Below are 19,426 nucleotides of genomic sequence, written 5' to 3' on the forward strand. Positions count from 1 at the left end.
GGAGTTAATCCTTGCTGTTCTCCAATCGCCATCATGGAGTTTATCGAGATGCGTCTACCTCTGCACCATAGTGCGTAGTGTCTTGGCGATGGAGCTGCCCTGCCCAACTGAAACACAACAAAAATGGTCTACTGTCCTAGTAATTACCGCAGTAGATGTTAATGCAAGGCGAGCCTGAGTTCCACGTGAAATTTCCGAAGACTACGCAGTAATCCACAGCCCGGCTCTTCCTCGACAATACAGTAATTAAGTATGGGTTAGTGGACTCGTACGTGACGACCCTGCTCTCGATCCCACGAACCTAACGATATCTTCATTTATTAACGAGTGGGGAGTGTCACTCTCTACATCCTTTTCTAGTTTGTAGTATAATTACAGGTGCGATGCTTTCAAGCCACCCATTCATAATCCGGCAGCCCGTATCTATCAGCGCTGGCAAAGGAGCTGGCGAAGTACTTCTGAACGAATTCCAAGATCCTGGTCCAAGCGATGAAAGCAAAAATATTGTTTCGCAGCCATATCCCCCAAACCGTCTGCGGCGCAAAGATGGTCGGAACAAGCGGTGGAATCTTTTGCAGATCATCGATGATTGGCCTCATTTGCTCTTCGTAGCCCCTGAGTCCTGCCGCAAGATTGCCTTTATGCTTGCCGACCTCGCCCGCCAACACGTAGGCGCCGGCGATGGCGAGAGTCGTACCGCCACCAGTCAAGCTCGGTGCGTAGCCCGCGTCACCAACCAAAACAAAGCGTCCTCTGTACAGGCTCGGGGTCTTGACCTGGACAATCTCGTTGGCGTAGAAGTCTCGTGAGTCCATCACGCCCTCGACCACCTCGTCGGTCTTCCAGCCGGCTCCCTTGTAGTGCTGGGCTACAAACCGCTTGAGCGCATCGTCTCCCTGCTTCATGGCCTCGCGGAACGGCAGCGTGGCGTCGCGGTCATCGCGCGGGTGAATACTCATCAGCGTCACTCGACTCCCGCCCGATGGATCGGATCCAACAACGACAAAGCGGCCCCCCGGGGCGCTGTATGCGTGTCCCATCTTACTTCCCTTGAGAAGATCTTGTTCGATGGAAAAGAAAGCCGCCCAGCAGTTCGTCGGTCTGATGTGGTCCCGGACACCGCAGCCGAGACCTATCGCTCGAGTCCTCGAGGTCGCACCGTCACAGGCAACGACAAGGTCGTATTCCGAAGTGGGGAAGCCGTTCGCGAACTCGACGGTGACGGGCCCGTCGTCCTGTTCGTTTTGCTGTATCGAGGTGACCTGCTCGCCAAAGACATAGTTGATGTTCTCATTGTCCTTGGTCAGGTCGAAGAGGATCTGCGCCAGGTCGCCGCGGAAGATTTCGAACTCGGAGACGAACGACTGCTGGTCGGGATTCCCGGTGGCCCTGATAGTCCCGTATGGCCGGCCGTCGTCGCGGACGACGCTGATGCCTTCTATGTCTATCGTCTTGGCTCGCACGGCCGCCTCCATCCCCGGCATCTTGCGCATTACGGTGACGCCGGCGGTGCGGATGTCGATGTTCTGTCCGTTGGTGCGCATATTTGGGAAGCGCTCGATGATGGTGACGCTTGCTCCAGCTTTGGCGAGCCAGTAGGCCGCCGTCGGGCCTGCGATGGAGGCGCCCACGATGAGGACCTTTAGCTTAGACATTGGATTTGTGTTGTTGGGATGTACTGTACTGTACAACGAGAGGCGCTTCTTGCAAGTTAAATGTTTGTACAGAGGACGAGGAGACAGGTGGATGATATAGACTGGGAAGTATTGGGGAGAGATATGTACACATTTCTATGAGCAGCGTCGGGCCAGAGGCAGCCGGTTGTTGACTGGGCGGCCGAGCTCGGGTCCGTGAAACCCGATCCAGTATTACTGCTCGGCCGCCTAGGGCCCGAAATTCTGACCAATCACAGGCAGTTTCACGGTCTAATCCAGAACCAGTCGCACAGCACAGTCTCTTGAATGAGAGCCGAGCGTTCTGTACAGCTCATTGTTCAGGCTAGCTCTAGAATTGCGTCATGGTGCAATGGAGAGCATGAGCCGAGAGTCTTCGATGTACCTCCCACAATACACGCCATCCAGCGTTTACTGCGAGAATCCACCCTGCTCGCCATCCGGCACCCGATAATCCTGCATCAATTGATCCCAGAACGCCCAGTCTGCGGTATCGGGATTGAATTCGTTGCCTATATCAAGGCCCATGTCACCAGAGACGCTGCCAATTAACACATCCGCGTCACTTGCCGGGGACGGACCGATTGGCGACACTGAGTCCGTTTTCGCGTCGAGAGCAGTTGCCTTGCCACCCTGCCTTGCCTCTCGGCTCTGAAGGTTCGCTTTCCGCAGAGAGCGCAAGGCTGTGATGAAGGCCGACTCCGGCACACTGCTGCTCGGCGGGTTGGCATCCCAGGCCTTCAGCGTGAGGCGCCCAAACGCCACATGCAGCGCTCGCTTCGGCTCCAAGAGTTCGCCATGGTTATTGTAGACTTGCTCCACCCTGCTCCAGGCGGCATCGGTTTCCGCGGGTGAGAGCAGGTCGGCTCTCCAAAGGTTCGTTAGGACGAGAATCAACGAGTCCCACGAGCCGAACAAGAAGAATGGTTTCACATGCCACAGGTGCTTCCTTAGGCCTGCGTGAGCGTAGGCTGCCGTGTCTGTGTCGATGATCTTCTGCGAGAGCTGGACCAGCTCCCTCCTCTCCGCGTCGGTGACGGTCCGGTTCCTGACTTTGGGGAGCCGGATCCGGAGACGCATGGCGGTAATCCCACACCTGGCCAAGGCGATGGTCAGGAAATGCAGTGGATTGACGATGTCGCAGTAGCGAATGTATTTCTCCTCGACTTCGCGTTCGGCCTCACTGATGGCCAGCTCAGCTTCGTTGTAGTCTTTGAATTGCCTGGGGCCTGCAACTCCCATCGATCTTCCAGCCGTGGCAAAGAATTTCCCGATACATGACCGCGCCAGGCAGAAGATCATCTCGGTTGCGCCCTTATGCTCTTCCGGCGTCTCGGTCATTCCTGGCCAAATCTGGTCGTCATTGATGTTTAGAGGCGGCAGGATGTCCCAGGAGTCTGGCATGGTAGCTACACCAGTGCCTGACATTTGGCCGGCAATGCCGTCAAGTGGTAGGAGTTGGTAAAAAAGTCGTCGCCTCATTTGCACATCAAATGGCGGCAAGCTCAGCTTCTCTCCATCCCGGTGAAGTCCCATGCGTTGGGCTATGCGGATTGCGACACCTGTCAAGATCCAGTATGTGTGCGGGTCGTAGGAATACCGGCAAGGTAGAAGAAAGAGAATGAGGGTTTGCAGCACCGACATGTCGGTAGTCTTGAGAAAAGACGCGTTGACAAGAGCCTGCCGAGTCGCGAAGTGATATCTTTGCATCAACGTGGCTCGCGACTGCCCAAATTTCTCTGCACATTCCTCTTCCGTCATTGAGAAGACGGCAAAGTGGTATATGGCAAACAGCAGGCACTCGTCAGCTTTCGACGCCATTGCAGGCTGCTGTGAAGCCATCACAACCATCTTGAAAGTTGATGGAATGTGCAGAACTTTGCAGAGGGGTTCCACATTTTCGACGTGCGTCTTCCATAACATGATGGCTTTCTCATGGGTTGGGTGATACTGGAGAAGACTCTGTTGACAACTCATGAAAGCTCCTGTCAAAGGATCTGATGATACGAGATCCCCGGAAACGCCGGTAACTACTTGATCCTGTTCGTCGTCAACAGACAAGTGTTGCATCTCATCGTCCCCCAAGTTGTGCCAGAGATCGCTGTCTATGTATCTTGACTTGCCCTGGCCGGCCAGAAGCTTGCCCGTTTTCGACGCTTCAGGTTCGTTGAAACGGAGAGATATTACTGATTCCTCTGGTGTCTCTTCGATGGAAGGCGATGTGTCAGCATCCTCTGGTAGTAAGCCATGTTGGCGCAGAATGCGCTCATATCGGGCGAGCCTTTCGTTGATGTCGCCGCTCAACTTCCTTTTCCGCCATCGTGGCAGAGGAGCTTGATAGAAACACTCGAGCTTGCCCTTGCGGCAGCTCGAACATATCGGCGTCGCCTTGTCGCATTTCACCTTGCGCTTCGCACAGGTCTGGCAAGTATATGGCATTGTAGGTTGAGGCAAGTCTCCATTGGCACCAGGATCGGTTGAGCGAGCCCCGGCAGGCGCTGGGGCAATAGCTACCGGCCTGCTATGTGTATGGCCATCCGTGGCAGCCATTGCGCTCTCCAATGCCGATCAAGAAGAGGCCAGCATTACCTACCTAGGAGCGCCGTTAATACCAAAGGTAGCTTCTGGATTCCAGGGGCAACCGTACCTGAATTGAGGCTGTAATCAGTGCTTTGGGACCTGATAAATTGCGCGCTTTTGTTGGTTTTTCAGGGGCCAAAATCCCCAAGTTTCCATTGTTGAACCACGGTGCCACGTTCACTCACCAGGCCAAAGAACAATCACTTAACAAAATAGCACGGGTATCACGTGTGTAAAGTCGAAGACCCCTAACCCTAACCCCAGCGGCCAGAATGCTAAAGCTTGGGAACGTGTAAAGAGATCAAGTAGATTGCCGCCTATAAGGGCTTAATTAGATTCCGTGACGCCACTAAATATATGAGATGGACGAAGACATGGTCTAAATTTTCATATAGTTGAACACGGGCAGATAAGAATTTGAGATGAGTTTCGTCGTTAGACCTCGCTATTGAGCAAAGATTGCCCCCTATATATTATACTACACTATTATTACAAAAATAAAGCTCCCTATCAGATCTTGATGGTATCAGGGTCGTACGCAAAATCATCCCAGGCCATGAACAGGTTCAGTACCGCGACCGCTTTCAAGAACGCCCAAAATCCCCATGTCATTAGCCACTGTGCCCACGGCCCTCTTTCCTGCTCTCTAGTCTGCTTCCTGATCGTCGCCCGCAACTTCGCGATCCGAGGCTTGCGCAGCTCTTCATACCGGTCGAACCCTCGGCCATGCGAGACAACTCGTGCGAGCATAAATACGTCCTCGATAGCCTGGCTAACTCCCTGTCCCATGTTTGGCGGTAGCGCATGCGCAGCGTCGCCGACAAGCACGACCCGTCCCTTGTACCACCTCTCGAGCTCGGGGAGTTCGTACACTGGCCAGGAGAAGAACTCGTTTGTGGCGGCGATGATCTGCGGCAAGGGTTCATAAAGCTGCTTGAACCTCTCGTACTCTTCCGCCCGGATCTTCTCTACGTCGGAGCTCCTCTCTGCGACTTCCTTAGTCTTTGCCGCAATCCAGTACAGGCAAGACCGGCTCTCGTCTGTAAACGCTGCAGCGAAGAAGCCTCGCCGAGCAAAGACCGCGCAGGTCGGCGGCATGGACGCGAAGTCCACATCGGGGAGATCCTTGGTGGGCAAGATGCCATAGACGAGAGACTGCCGCGTATACTCCGGCTTCACATCCGCCGCCACGTAGCCCCGAACTGTCGAGTGGATCCCATCCGCGCCAACGAGGTAATCCCCCACCGCGACACTCCCATCCGCGAACCGCGCAACGACCCCATCCCCACCCCCCTCGACCGCCACCAGCTCCCTCCCAAACTCGACCGCGACCCCGCTCCGCCGCGCCACCTCCGCGACCAAGATCTCCTGCAGCGCGGAGCGCATGATCCTGACCCCCGGGAACAGCCCGTCCCGGCTGGCGTTGGCGATCGAACCCAGCGCGGCGCCGCCCTCGTCGCGCACGTCGAACGCCGACACGGCGCAGCCGCGGCGCCGCACCTCGTCGCCGATCCCCAGGCGGCTGAGGAGGCGCAGGCCGTTGGGCGCGAGGTTGATGGCGCCGCCGATGGTGTGCGGCCGCGCGGCGCGCTCGTAGATGGTGCAGCGGTGGCCGTCCTGGGCTAGGCGGAGGGCGGCGACGGGGCCGGCGATGCCGCCGCCGATGATGAGGTAGGTGCTTGGCATTTGGTGGTGGTGGTGGTGGAGTCGCTTTGGGCGATGGCCGGTATAAATGCGGTTTTCAACGAGGTCGCGGTTGTATTGTGGTTGTTTTGTTGCCAGCAACTCGAGCTGGTGCAAGCTGGGAACGTACGTAATTGTCGGGCTCTCGGGGCACCGAGACTCGGCGTTGTAATTCTGCCGCATTACGAGGTCCCTAGGCGGCGACCACACAGTCATATCCAGGGCTCGAGGGTCCCCGCCAATAAGATTATTTGAGCCTCGCCAGAAGAGACGTTTAACTCCTATTCCACAAATGGTCTGCTCTAAATCGTGGTTTTAGTAAGGAGATGGTACCTGGAGAATCCCACAACAGATACTGACCCCTTTTCAGCAGGTAATGTGGCGTATTACTCACTTCGATTTATCATCAGATCAACCATCATTGCCTGTAATTACGGCATTAGAAAGATAGGCGTTCGAGATACGCTATTGAGTCGATTAACAGGCTCGCCTATATACTCGTTCCTCGCTCCTTATTGGATAGCAGCTAGTACCTGCTTTATATACTCCTCAGTCGTATCTCCTCAGGCTCATGGGGAGTGGGTAGCCCATCCTTAAGGGATAATATTAAAGAAACGGGCTCTCCGACGGTTAGAGGTTTTGTTACAATCGTCGTTCGTTGTTAGCAGACAGAAGAGATAGTAATGTCCACGGAGTACTTCTAGACTAGATTACCCACGGGGTCTAGCCCCGGGCGAGCGGAGAGAACAAGGAAAAGATGAAGGTATCGTGAGATTGTACTGTACAATAAAGGGGGCCAAGGTTGGTCTAGGAAGGGAGCTGTCGGGATGGCTCTGCCAGATTCCCCAATAAGGCTTGATAGTTAATTCGCTCTGAGACTGAACGTCGCAATAGGTAGGCATCCCTTCGGGCAGCGTTGATCATATGGACTAATTACAGGTATCTCACCACAGTAAGAATATACTTAATAGAATAGAATTCCCCCTTCCACGCCGTCATTCAAATCATATTTGTCGTCGAGCTTACGGGTTCTCAGAGAGTACCAAACGTCCAGGAACTCTCCCAGCTATATGTCTCACCGGCACCCGTGATCTCAGCATCCTCACGCTTCCACTCGGGGCTAAGATTAGAGCTTGAGTCAGCCATCATATTCACACAGAAGCACCTCCAGAAAAAAAGGGGCAATATAGAAAAATCTGCCCCGTCACCGAACGCTGCACTTACTGGTTGATACCATCGACATAATCCTGCGCCTCAATGGCAACACACGAGCTACTCGTAACCTTATCCCTACCCGCGAGCCCCTGCGTGCTCTTGAGGTCGGCAGTGCCGTCGCTCCAGAAACACGAGTAGACGACGAGGCCGGCCTGGTCGGTGCGCAGGTCGGCGCGGATGCCGCTGAACGGGCTCGCCAGCGACAGCACGACGGCGTCCTTGGGCGCGTCGTCGATGATCCAGAACCCGTTGTACCCGTCGCAGCCGCCGCCGCAGTTGTCGGCGAACCCGGTCTTGTTGACCGAGTGCCCGAAGGAGATGTCGGCCGCGCTCGCGAAGTCGTTGACGCTGCCCGGCGCGGCCGTCAGGATCTTGCCCGTCGGGAGCGCGCCGGCGTCGCCCTCGAGGTAGCGCGGGGAGTAGGGGAGGTGCAGGGTGTGGTCCCAGATCTTGTCCGTGTCGGGGTTCTTGAAGGCGTCGAGGTTGAAGTAGGTGTGCTGGGTGAGCATGAGGGCTGTTGCAGCCCTGGTCAGCGCGTGGGGGCCGGGGGGGCGGGGGGGTGGAGGGAAGGAGAGCAATTTGCATAGGGTGCTGGGGGCGGGGTGCTTACGAGTCTCAGCGTCGGGCACGGCCACCATCTTGATGTTCCAGGTGCTGTTGGTCACGCTGTAGGTGACGTTGGCCTGGACATTCCCGGGGAACCCGGGGGACGTGTTGACGGCATCGTAGATGGAAAACGTGATCGAGTCCTCGGAAGCTGCAGTAACGTTCCAGAATTGATACGACCAGTTGTTGGTACCGCCGTGCAGAGTGTTGTTCCCGTCGTTAATCTGCGTCTTGTAGGTTGTACCGTTGAGCGTGTAAGTGCCGTGCCCGATCCGGTTCACGTATCGCCCGGGAATGGAGTTGTACACCGGATGTCCGGGGTCCACGGCTACAAAGGGCAAGTCAGTTAGAAGGCGTGCCGATACTGCTCAAGCCCTGGGGTGTCCTCATTTACGGTAATAGGTGATGTTGTCATAGCCGAGGACGACATCAACATCTTTGCCATTCTTGTCCTTGACAAACAGGTTCCTGAGTGTTGCGCCGTAGGGGATGAACTGGGAACGGTTAGTTTTTCAGATGTCTCATGTCATGCACGATACATGAAGGCTCCTTTTACCTGAGCCTTGATGCCCGGGGCAGAGATTGTGTACGTTCCATCTTCGCCGGGGGTCGGCTCAGCCTGGCCGATGACTGCTTGCGCCAAGAAGGCGAAGATCGCTGTCGAGTACCGCATTTTTGGAAATTCTGAAGACGATGAAACTGCTCGAGCCCGGGGGAAAACCGCGAAGAAAATAAGTCAAGGATCGGCGACGAGGAGTCCTCTTCAACTGTTGGAGATGTCTTGTTCGCCAGCGGAGATGGCTCCGCGATCTGCCGACCGGCCGAGACTTTAAAGAGGAGTTGGGCTCATATGAGGAGCTGGGCTCATATGGGGAGCTGTTCATAATACTTTACAACCCTGATTCGGGCGAATCCCTGAACTGCGGGGATATTATCAGGCTGAGTTGCCCATGGATCATCCGAGGATCGCCATGTCCACAATCTCACTGTGTGGCTTGTTAATGCGGCACAGAGTTAATAGACATCTAGGCGGCAGGGATGTCCCGGATGGATGACGCCATTGGAGGCAGGTTAGGGGCCACGGGCACTTATAGGGCGTCCCTTATCAAACAAGCGCTTCACATCGAGGCTTTCTCAATAGGCTCGGCTTCGCTCAAGGGGTTGGCCCAGCCATATACAGTCCAGCAGCGCAGTCAGTACCTATGAGATAGCTACACTGTGGAAAATCCCGAAATAGTAATAAATTAACGATGCAAGAGGAGAAGCTTATTTCTCCTCTCGTAAAGTCACATTCGGAAGCTATCAACTGCTTTAGCCGAATTCAAGCAGCCAAAATCTGGGATCGATTCCCCCTGATTCGAGATTTGCGCAATATAACCCTAAACTGGGACTGGTCGGCTCGTTCCGCAGTAGTGGTTGCGCCGTATTATCCGTCGGGTCAGTGCGTCGGCCGGTTTTGCCCCCGCAGTTCAAGATCGGCATTCAACGTCGAAACGCAGAATCAGGGGAAAGCACAGTTTGGCATGCAAAGTTGACAAATATTTTTGTCGGACTTTGGTTCCCTTTTCAGTACTAATTGAGCCACATATCCTCCAGTTTTTATCTCGAATTTCTATTGAGGCATTGGAAAGATATTTCAACTTCAAGTTTGCACTCTTGCAGATGTAATTGTGCCAAGACGGGGTCTTGGTGGACCCTTGCATCTTGTACCCAACTCCTCCTCACCAACGCCTCACCAGCGCCAGTCTCACACTAAGCAACTGTTTACTATGTAGACACCCAAAGAGATCCAACGTTGGATTTCGTTGTTGCAGAGTTCCCCTCGGCCCCTATATACAGACCCAAACATGATCCGCTGGAGATGGGACCTTCCAGGCAATAATCACTGGCTGTGGAGGCAGATAACTTTAGGTGGGCAGTTGGCTCTTTTGACTTGCTACGAGACGTCATATCACGGAACATTTATGTCGACACAGGCTGGACCGATCCATTTTGTGAGATATCATTGCGAGACAGTACCAATTTTATTACCAAAGAAAGCCAACCAAGTTACCATCCATATTATGCCCGACAACTCCCAACCTGTGATACCTATATATAATTACATCATTCCCGCAGTCTCATAACAATGCCTAGTATCCGTACTTCTCCGAATCACCCTGACCGCCACCACCACCACCACCACCACCACCCCCCTTCAACATCCACGGCACCCCCCCAACAAACACCACAGTAAACCCAAAAGCCAACCACTGCAGCACCTGCAGCGCCACCCCAGGCCTAACCACCGTCCTCGGCGCCGCCTCCCCAACAACGCCCAGCAGCGTCGAGAACTCCAGCGCGCCCGCCGCCCCGCTCGTGGCAAGGCAGGCCGTGAACGCCAGCGCCGCCGACAGGCACAGGCACGCCAGCGTCGCGGCCCTCAGCGGGCCGGTGCCGCGGCGCTTCGCCACGACCAGGGCCGCCAGCCCGGCCAGGAAGAGGAAGCCGGCGCCCGCGAGGAGGGGCACGAAGATGCGCGACTGGAGGGTCAGGGCGGCGGAGACGAGGGCGCGGGCGGCGTCGGATCGGGAGGGGGCGGGGGGAGTGTTCTTGCCCTTGGTGGCGGGGACGGTGGTGGTGTGGTTGAGGAGGCCCGGGAAGAGGGAGGCGACGACGTCGTCTGCTGAGGAGCCGGCTGTTGGGTGGCACTGGAGGTCGGTTTGGTTGCCGGCGCAGATGCCTGGGTTGGGTGTTAGCTGGGGGGAGGGGACCTGGGGGTTGGGGGGTTTTTGCACTCACCGAGATAGCCCAGGCGGAGTTTTATGGGAGGGGATGTGTCGTTTCTCGAGAAGGAGACGATGTATAGATCAGGTAAGACTGGCGAGGTTGATACGCATCCGGAGAGCGAGAGTGCTGCTTGTCTTTAGCAAGGGAAGCGAAGGTTTGGAAGCAGCCGCGCGTGGAATTGCTCACCTTGGAATAGAATGATTGGAATGACTAGAAAAAATGGTAGGAACCGGGGTTGAAATGCGCCTTTCCAGTTAGGTTAGCCATCTTGACCCTGATTTTGAGAGAGCAGCAGATCCATACCTTTGAGCTTCTGAGCGAACGTCATGGTCGTAGATCGTGAGATTTGCTGTAGATCAACTATGCAAGGAGATGGAGACTTGTGTGGAGGAAGAAATGGAGGACAGTTGAGAACCTGGTAAGGAAAATTCTTGGTTGTCCCGCAACATATAATAACCGATCGAACGAAATAACGAGGGAAAACGAACAAAGGAGACGGAGGACACAAAAGAGACAATGAAAGAGTTGTTGAATTTCACATCAAAGCTGGGGCTGTCGGTCCGTTTTCATCTTGGAAAGTCCTGGTCTTTGACCTGTCCAACAAAGACCCCCTTGTCACAAATGCATTGAGGGAATCCACCCGATGCAGTCAAAAGCCGCGCGCCTTTCAACTACCCTCGTCGTGTATCAAGAGCCTCATGCTTTGATACACCCTTGATTTGCTGGTGCTTCCTCACAGCTGTTCGAGGAACCGCGCTCTTAGCAGGGAATCTGTCTCATGGGAGATCCCTGGCATATCAGGGGTTGAAGCCGATTCGGCAGTGCAGAAACGCTGGCGCTTAGCGAATTGGCAGTCGGACACCCGCGCTATTTGAGTTGAATGAGTGGCCAGGAATCAATCGCAGCTATTGGCCTATATTTAGACCACTGGGAACAAACACTTCTCCACTGAGCAAATGCACAATCCAAGTCCCCAGATCCTGGGACAGTCGTACATACATCAAGCCGAGAGGCCACGAGATAAAAATAAAACAAGTCGCCCAGCAAAAGAAGGCGGCATGCCAGCCAATACAACGCGGAGGCGTGGCACACCCTAGATAACATACAGCTTGACCTCTGCGCCGGTGTCGGCGTGGAGCCTCTTCCGGTTCTCGTGCTTCGCGACCCCCCGAAGCCCCACCGCCGGTCGGCATGGCGCCGGCATCTCGCCGAAATCCGCGGCCTTACCTCCGGCATCTTACCGACGACCCCCACATCCTGGTCTTGGTCTAGCTTGTTGAACCGACAGGCCAACAACTCGGCTCTGAACTCCCGTTGCCGGTGAGATGTAATTAATACAACGTTGCAACGCCAAGCACGGCGATTGACTGGAGATTGTCTTCTGAGTAGCTGCTGCGTATGCTAAGTACATGGGGGCAAGGGGCTTGTTTTCCTGTATTTTGCCGTTTGCAGGTCATTCCTATACAAGTTTAGTCAATAGCTAGCTTCCTTGGAAATACATGCATAATCCCAACCCTTTGTCTCTAGGTACACAAGGCTTGCCAAAGAGTAACGTCGCCAAAGCTACACAGTAGACACCGTCCTTCTCATCGGCGAAATGGTGGACACCAGCGACGCTTTCGACGAGGCAAAACGGCATTCCCAGAAGGTGGGTGATCGACGTTGGGCCGGGCCGCTTGCCTGGAGCCCCCAGGCTCGCCCTGACGGCTCATTCCCTCGAGTTTTGCTGAGCCTTGTTGCACTGGAGAAGAGTGTGTCCCCTCTCTGAATCTTGCAACGTCATTTACCGTGCGCAGTGTCACCACCAAATCGCTCTCGAGCTGAGGCATGAAAGAGAGATCGTCGCCGGCGTTCTCAACTGCAACCTGGTTTCCTACGGTGTGGTTGACTGGTTGCGGTGCGTGCACAGAATGATGCTCGTTGTCGGAGGACATTGCCACGTCCTGGGACTCTCGGTTCGCCTCACGATCTTCGACAAACCTGTTGACGTGAGTTCCGTCGATAGTCAGTGAGACTCGGCGGATGGAAGATGATGCCGATAGAGGTACATCGGCAGAGGCAGCACAGCCATCGTCGGTCTTAATGGCATCTAAACCTTGGAACGACCACGGTTGTTGCAAAGGAAGGGGGGCAGCAGAATGATCGTCGTTCCCTTCCTCATTGGGAGGAGCCGTCGTCGGGGCTGGCGAGCCTGACTGGGCACCGGATCTTAATCTCTGAGATGCTCTGGGACGCTTAAGACCACCAAAGCTCTTTTTCAATACCTGAATAACAACGATGCGTCTGGGATTGGCTTCGTTTGCGTATCTAGTGGTTGTTTCTCTTGCGGTATCCCTATTTCCGAATATACCGAAGCGCCAGGAAACAAGTATATCTGGGTCATTGGGTGAGGTTCGGAAGTAGTGGCCTGCAAGATTCACTTCCATCCATGTTGGGTGATAATTGGACAACTCCGTTTGTAGGAGAGTGTGCTGAGTCATGCGTGGCTCCCAAAGTTGGCTGCAAACTGATCTTCCGAACTCGACGGGCCTCTCAGCAGTCACCAAGCAGGAATTGCTGCTAATCGCGTACACCGCTGACTCATCTGAGTCCTCGAGGATGTTCGCCCAGCTATTCAATGCCAAGCTTAAGTGTAGGGAGTGCTCTGCATGGTAATTGAAAAAGGCGACATTGAAAACTCCATTGAGCTTTCCCGTCTCATTCAAGAGGTCTAGCATGCAGCAGACCAACTCGGCGACTTCCTGCCGATGAGCCTCGTAGTCCTTCCAGAACTGGCAGATGTCTTCGTCGTCTTGGCTATGTAGAGCAACCAGCAGAGATGGTCCCCATATCTTTTCCCTCCAGCCCGGGACACAGAGCTCTAGCCGTGGTTGGAGGGCATCGCACAGAAGGATGTCCTTCAGCGGGACTCTGCGGGCGTTTCCTGTGCACTGGCTGACCTCAACACCAAGGCTCATGTGTAGAATCCAGGGGTTGGCCCTCGTCGGGTTTTTGCTCCACTTGTCCCAAATGTGCTGTTTGACGGTGGTCGCAGGAAGTTTCTTTTGAGTCCCAGACATTGCTAGGCCTACAAGTTTCGAAAACGAGACCGCAAAGCTGCGACTATCCGTGGTCCAGGTCGAGGGCTTTGTTCCCAAAACATAGAACGCAGAGTTCGAATCGTGTTGGAAGTCGCTAGGCGAATATCTGCACGACTCGTGCTGCTCGAGCAAGCTCCCGATGAGGAGCATATCGTCCCACTTCAGAGTAGTAGGAGCCTTGGCATCGTTCCTGAACACATCTTTGATGCCACGAGTGACCCTTCGGTAATGATACTCTGGCCAGCTTTCCCAGTGACATGTCGCTGCGCCATCATACCGTGGCAGCGTGTCAGTCTCGACCCTATGGATAACTCCCTTCGAAACGTGGTATCGAAGAATCTCGCCACTGGTACTCCCCTCGACGGGTTCGGTCCAAACAGGACCCCAGACATCGGCAAACGTCTCCATTGTTGTCAGGATAGGCAGCGGCTTCGAGTCGTCCAAGACACGAGGTCCATGTTCATGGATTTGCCGGAAAATCCAGACTGAGGTTCTATCGAGGAATCCGTCAAGGCAGGCCAGTCGCCGACAAGACAATCGAAATCCATATGTCGTCTTGGTGCTAAGAACATTGCCTCCAACCTGGATGTCCTTATCGTGTTTACCCAAGTACTGGACGTCGAAGTCGCTCCCATGTGAGCCCATATAGGATACCAGGGCTAGGTCAAGCAGCAGAACGACCACGCGGCATAGCATACAGATCTCGTCGCTGAGTAGCGGCTCACGGGGTGACAATCCGAGTCCGAGTCCGAGCGCTGTGTGAAGTCGCCATACGAAGTCCTCTGCACGGTGAATGGGCTTGGGCGAGAGGATGCTCTCGTGGGTCAGAGTTTCTTCGAGCCCCTGATGAAACATTTGCAGTGCCTCAAGAGGGACCTGCACGAGCTTTGCTAGGCAACACTCGGGGTCTTCCAAGAAGAAACTAAAGAATGAAGTCGCAAAACCGTGATCAATGACGTATCTGAAGCTGCACAGCACCTGACTGAGGATGACATAGCTCTTCGCTATGCTGAACAGGGCTTTCGAGTCCTTGTTTTCGTCAAGGCTGTCTGGCAACCTCTTTAGCACTCTCAAGGTGCCTTCAGGAATCTCGTGCCGCTCGTAAGTGTTGTCGTTCGTGTCATAGACTCCTTTGCAACGGAAGGCTTCGGATTTTTCGATGACCGACCTCTCCAGGCTAGCCAACAGGCTGTGGTGAGCCTCGGGATCTACGATGTGAAGATCTGTATCGAAGTCGAACCTCGAGCCCAACTCTTTCCATTTCTCGGCTCCCTGGGGGGTGGGGTTGAGGGTGGGGTTGAGGGGCGGATTCGTTGGGGGAGCCGGTGGAGGCTGGATCGTCGATTGCGTACGGATACACTGGATGGTTGATCCCTCATGGATAGTGTAGTCTGATAGACTCTTGTTTGGTTTCAATTGATGTCCACCATGAATAAGCCGAAGACCATCTGCTCCACAGTCCTTGTGCTTGGAAAGCTCCAGCAAGAGATCGCTGACGAGCCACGATGGTTGAGCATCGACACGGATGGTCCCTGATGCGAGGTCAGAATTTGGTATTTCGTGTTCCACAAGGTCCACATACGGAGAGGCGTCTGCACAGTGATGATCATTTTGAGCGACGGGGTGATATATGGGGAGAACTTGGAAGATATTGCAGGAATTGCTTCGAATGGTTGATGGGTTTTGCGGTAAGGCTATTGCAGTTTGGAGAGGATGCTTTTGTTCCAACTTCAGCTCAGCCGCATTTCAAACGATGCTTGTCCAATCGGCCACTTTCAAAGACCACAGAAATACCGCATAGCCAATGATATCGCCTGAGGAGGAGGAGGGCAGCTCATCGACCCGACATGTCCTCAACCTTGTGTAACGATGCCGGCCACCAAGTCCCAGACACGAAGGCTTTGTAATATCGTGTACAGGAGGTCTGGCATGACCGCGGGGATAGAGATGTACAAAGTACATACATTTGAGCAAGAACCGTAGGTCCTGCCTTCACAGTCCCCTTGACATCGGACCACCTCCAGTACCTAGAACGCGCCGCTTCCACGGGAAATGACGACGTTATACCCACCGGTCGGAGTGGCCGAAATAGACCCTATTCATCGTTCTTCCCAGCCATCCCCGTTTTCGAAGGCCGAAGAAGCCGACAAAGGCGACGAGTGTGGTGCTGGCAAATATTATAGTCCAGGACGCCCTGCGAAGGATGCGGCGATGGCTGCATTGACGGCTAGGCAACCGGAATTCCCAAACTGCCCAGAACAGTGCGAGTCAGTAACTCTGTGATAAGGCTGACGGCGGTCGCGAGGCACATGGATACGGCAATCCCCTGCAGAGTCCGGAAGAGGATCATCTGGCCGGCGTTCCGGGCCAGGCCGACGGCGCTGGTGAACACGGCGAACAGGAAGCTCCCCGCGACCCACGACGTCGGCGACGGCGCCGAAGATGAGGAGCAGGGACCCCGCCGCGAGGGAGTAGATGGCGGCGGGCTAGAGGACCAGGGCCGGCCAGAGGCCGATGTCCCGGGCGATGAGGATACCGTTCCCCATGGAATTGAGAAAGGTGACACCGGCGAGCGTCACGATGGCTGCCACGCCCCTGGCCTTGGAGACTCGGGTCGGTGGCTGACTGCGATGCGGCCACACTTGGGTCTCAGCCGATGGTGCAGACGGCAACGTTCCTCGTTGTCCTCATCGCCTTGCCTCTCCTAACCGCCGGCGCCGCTTTTATTGGCCCGGTTCCTAATGATGTGTCTAGCTCTAGCTTCCCAAATGTTTGATCTCCTTAGTGTTGCCGCCAACATTCGCTAAGATTCTTACTTATGCGGAGCTGATTGCTTTCTGTCGGATGTGATGTGTTTGTGTGTGTGACGTAATTCATGGGAGCATGGTCCCAACCAGTTTATCCCACCACATCCCTTATCTCACTATTATCTCATGTAATTACTCGAAAATGTCAGAGAGGGTGAGAGGCTCACTCATCATGTTTCTTTTGCCGCGCGGTCGGCCACCTGCTAGAGACCTAGCCTCAACGCATACTCTAACTAGCAAATCAATCTTGCCTATGTTGGCCCAAGTAATCGGTCCAGGCAAGTAGAGGTCCTCATTTCTCCTATCGATAATATTTGACGTCTGCTGGCGTCCCATACAAAATTAACTTCTCGAGGTCAAATTCTTCTTTCGAGCAGTGGCACAGAACCACAGCATCCGTCGCATCCGTGAAATCTACCAACCCGGCCTCCCCTCTAAAATCCAGCAGACATGCGACGGCGCCTTTCTTGTCCGCTTCCTCTCCGTTGCCACCCTAGAGAGAGTCAGTTGCCACGCACGATTCACATCAAGAGGTGTCTTTACCCAGTCCCTAATCTGCGCCATGCGTCTCTCCTCGCTCCAACCCGTGACCCACACGACGTCATCCGCCATCTTAAGACTGATGGTCGTCTATGCGGCGTCGAAATAGTGGTTGTAGGGTAGTTGGAAATTTGCGCGGCTTTTGCAAACAGCATGCCCGACGATATCCCCAAAATGGCGCATCGCTGGCGAGGTGGTTGCGACCACCGGCAATTATGGCGCACGAGCATCATAGGTCCGGACTAATCTTGGAGCCGGCGCTAGGGTGAGCTGTTTCCGCTAGTCTATTCAAGCTTTTAGAGGCAGGGTATGGGCCTCACATTTTGTGGGGGCGGCAGAGCTAACAGCACGCGTGGTTGCTGGATTGGGAAACGTCGTGGTTACTGGATTGGCACCAATATCTCGGGTCGCATGGAGGTGGAATCCTTCGCCACTGAAACGCATAGCTACCGACACAATGACGAGTTCCGCACGCGACCAGTCGGCTAGTCTTGCAGTATAAAGGCACGACTCTTCAGCGGGGTAGCAAATTACAATGTTTATCTTGGAGGTCAGCAATCAGCATTCAGCATCAAATCACTGAAAATTGCTAACCAACTTTCAAGCTGTACAAGACAAAGTCCCAAGCTTGTGTCTCATTCGAGTCGGAACACCGTCCGACTCTGCTCATATCATTGCCACTACCACCATCCCATAAAAAATAAACTATCCCTTCTGAGATCTCCACGCCATGGGTCGAATCCGTCGGCTCCTCAGGGACGTTGTTGGTGACACGACGAATCCCAATAAGCCCCAAAGCACCGACGCCGGGTCTGCCTCTGGCGATAGACCAGGTATGCAAGGCTTCCGTTATTGAATAAGTCACCCACGCCCACAAACCAGATTGAAAGCACCAGTACTACGAACACTTAACGCTGACCGCTCTTCTGTTGTAGACGATCCGTATCGGGGGTCAGCAAAACCTCTCACTGGCATACACTCCCCGAATCGCCCGTCGGGGCAGCCGTCAACGAATCAGTACACTGCCCCGGGTTATGCCGGCTTATCACGCGATGGGCTGCCCCCGGGGAGACCCTTGGAGGGCAACTACGGCGACGGCGTAGGTCCTAGTCCGGCTTCATATCCAGAGGCATATCCGGGACGGGGTATCGGCGGAGCCGGCGACAACAAAAGCATGCCGCAGCCAGACGGATACGAGTACCGCACAGGTGGGCGGCATGCTCAGCCGTACGATGGCGTTCACCACCAGGCTCAGCACCAGTGTCCACGCCAGACACGATCGGAAGAGTACGGTCGGGATTCCAATGGCCAGCCGCAATATTACGCTACAGGTCCACCTCCTGGCACCGTGTACTATGGCTCTCACGAGGAACATACCCCTCGGAGGGGTGAAGTTGCACCAGCAGATGCGTCAGGCCGGAGCCGAGACCGCAGCTCCAGCAGAGACCGCCGAAGTCGCAGGAAGCACCGGCGCAAGAGCAGAGATAGGCGCCCTGGAGTCATCTCCCAACTTAGGGACGCCATGTAAGCAGGCCCCTTTCTCGTTTTACTGTTCCTGGTCGATAGCTCTGGTTGCTGACTAGAGACCGTGCAGCAGCGGAAGCAACCAACAACGGTAAATACCTAGGTACCCTGGTTCTCGTTGGCTTGGATTACTTGGTGGGAATAATGTGGGCCTCGGCGGGGACGTTGGATTATCATTGGCGCTAGCAGGGTTTAAAAGCAGATTCTCCTTCTGCCCTACGAAATGCACGTTCCCACAGCATCCCATCCACCAGATTCCGAATATTCTTCCCAAACCATCGGCGCCAAGGCGGGAATGGTCTTGGCCGCCTCCACTAATGATCCCCTCGCATACACCAGTGTATCCTGTGTCGCGCAAGATGCCGACAAGAAGCCCCCGAGGAATGGAATGCCCTCCCCATCTGCTCCATGGCTTCTTGTGTGGATCTGAAGTGGCCTCTCTCCAAGGCTTTCGTAGGGAACCTGTCTTCAGCGGAGTCCCGCCGATGAGTGGTCGTACTGTCGGTCACTATTTCTATCGTTAGCGAGACATATTTCTCCCACAAGTTTAGGTAGTCTATCCCTCACCTCATCAAATCTGTATCAACGGCCCCATTCTGGTCGATTGCCTGGTATTCGCTCCAGGCTGTGGATATCGTCTGCAGCCCCTCCCCGATAAGCACCAGCTTGGTGTACTTGTAATACTTCTCGGGGCCTTCTTCTTCGTCAATTGCCTGGCTTGTAGCGCGGCCGTGGATATAGCTGCGGGCGAAAAAGACCAAGAGCGACCGGTTGTAGGCATTGACGCGCTCAATCTCGTTGCAGTCGTAGTGGCAGACGGCCCTAGCGATCATGTCGCCGGAAAGCTCGGTTTCGCCGCCCCAGTATTTCACGTAGTCCTCTGGCGCTCTTCGTCCACGCCGGTCGTGGAACCAGACATTGAAGAGGCCACATTCTCGCAGCCTCGGTC

At 54.8% G+C, this 19,426-nt stretch overlaps 7 protein-coding genes across 7 annotated transcripts; 1 reads left to right on the forward strand and 6 right to left on the reverse strand.

Annotated features, from left to right (window-relative positions):
- Nucleotides 1–378: 378 nt before the first annotated feature.
- Nucleotides 379–1,869, reverse strand: QBC33DRAFT_30304 (FAD/NAD(P)-binding domain-protein). The gene has a single exon (XM_060423415.1). The coding sequence runs from the start codon at nt 1,653–1,655 to the stop codon at nt 390–392; it is 1,266 nt and encodes a 421-aa protein (XP_060289012.1). The 5' UTR covers nt 1,656–1,869; the 3' UTR covers nt 379–389.
- QBC33DRAFT_30303 (fungal-specific transcription factor domain-containing protein) lies at nt 1,870–4,408 on the reverse strand. The gene is made up of 2 exons (XM_060423414.1): nt 4,321–4,408; nt 1,870–4,266 (listed from the first exon to the last, which is right to left on the reverse strand). Exon 2 carries the CDS (start codon nt 4,221–4,223, stop codon nt 2,085–2,087), a length of 2,139 nt encoding a protein of 712 aa, XP_060289013.1. The 5' UTR covers nt 4,224–4,266; nt 4,321–4,408; the 3' UTR covers nt 1,870–2,084.
- Nucleotides 4,409–4,684: 276 nt separating this feature from the next.
- On the reverse strand, nt 4,685–6,355 carry QBC33DRAFT_615361 (uncharacterized protein; the record flags this gene model as incomplete). The annotated part of the gene is made up of 2 exons (XM_060432631.1): nt 4,685–6,238; nt 6,331–6,355. The coding sequence occupies 2 exons, from the start codon at nt 6,353–6,355 to the stop codon at nt 4,764–4,766; spliced, it is 1,500 nt and encodes a 499-aa protein (XP_060289014.1). The 3' UTR covers nt 4,685–4,763.
- A 473-nt stretch (nt 6,356–6,828) lies between these two features.
- Nucleotides 6,829–8,573, reverse strand: QBC33DRAFT_608220 (galactose mutarotase-like protein). The gene is made up of 5 exons (XM_060432354.1): nt 8,314–8,573; nt 8,152–8,251; nt 7,762–8,085; nt 7,161–7,665; nt 6,829–7,056 (listed from the first exon to the last, which is right to left on the reverse strand). The coding sequence occupies exons 1-5, from the start codon at nt 8,428–8,430 to the stop codon at nt 6,969–6,971; spliced, it is 1,134 nt and encodes a 377-aa protein (XP_060289015.1). The 5' UTR covers nt 8,431–8,573; the 3' UTR covers nt 6,829–6,968.
- A 1,231-nt stretch (nt 8,574–9,804) lies between these two features.
- Nucleotides 9,805–11,123, reverse strand: QBC33DRAFT_30318 (uncharacterized protein). The gene is made up of 4 exons (XM_060423416.1): nt 10,830–11,123; nt 10,713–10,772; nt 10,539–10,652; nt 9,805–10,479 (listed from the first exon to the last, which is right to left on the reverse strand). Exons 1-4 carry the CDS (start codon nt 10,852–10,854, stop codon nt 9,890–9,892), a joined length of 789 nt encoding a protein of 262 aa, XP_060289016.1. The 5' UTR covers nt 10,855–11,123; the 3' UTR covers nt 9,805–9,889.
- A 901-nt stretch (nt 11,124–12,024) lies between these two features.
- Nucleotides 12,025–15,565, reverse strand: QBC33DRAFT_30359 (uncharacterized protein). Its single transcript, XM_060423418.1, has 2 exons — nt 15,189–15,565; nt 12,025–15,138 (listed from the first exon to the last, which is right to left on the reverse strand). Exons 1-2 carry the CDS (start codon nt 15,214–15,216, stop codon nt 12,113–12,115), a joined length of 3,054 nt encoding a protein of 1,017 aa, XP_060289017.1. The 5' UTR covers nt 15,217–15,565; the 3' UTR covers nt 12,025–12,112.
- Nucleotides 15,566–17,203: 1,638 nt separating this feature from the next.
- QBC33DRAFT_30333 (uncharacterized protein) lies at nt 17,204–18,683 on the forward strand. Its single transcript, XM_060423417.1, has 4 exons — nt 17,204–17,218; nt 17,559–17,786; nt 17,889–18,477; nt 18,548–18,683. Exons 2-4 carry the CDS (start codon nt 17,684–17,686, stop codon nt 18,570–18,572), a joined length of 717 nt encoding a protein of 238 aa, XP_060289018.1. The 5' UTR covers nt 17,204–17,218; nt 17,559–17,683; the 3' UTR covers nt 18,573–18,683.
- The last annotated feature ends 743 nt before the right edge of the window (nt 18,684–19,426 follow it).

Source organism: Phialemonium atrogriseum (assembly GCF_030411735.1).
Source record: "Phialemonium atrogriseum strain 8032-3 unplaced genomic scaffold QBC33scaffold_1, whole genome shotgun sequence".
NCBI lineage: Eukaryota > Fungi > Ascomycota > Sordariomycetes > Cephalothecales > Cephalothecaceae > Phialemonium > Phialemonium atrogriseum.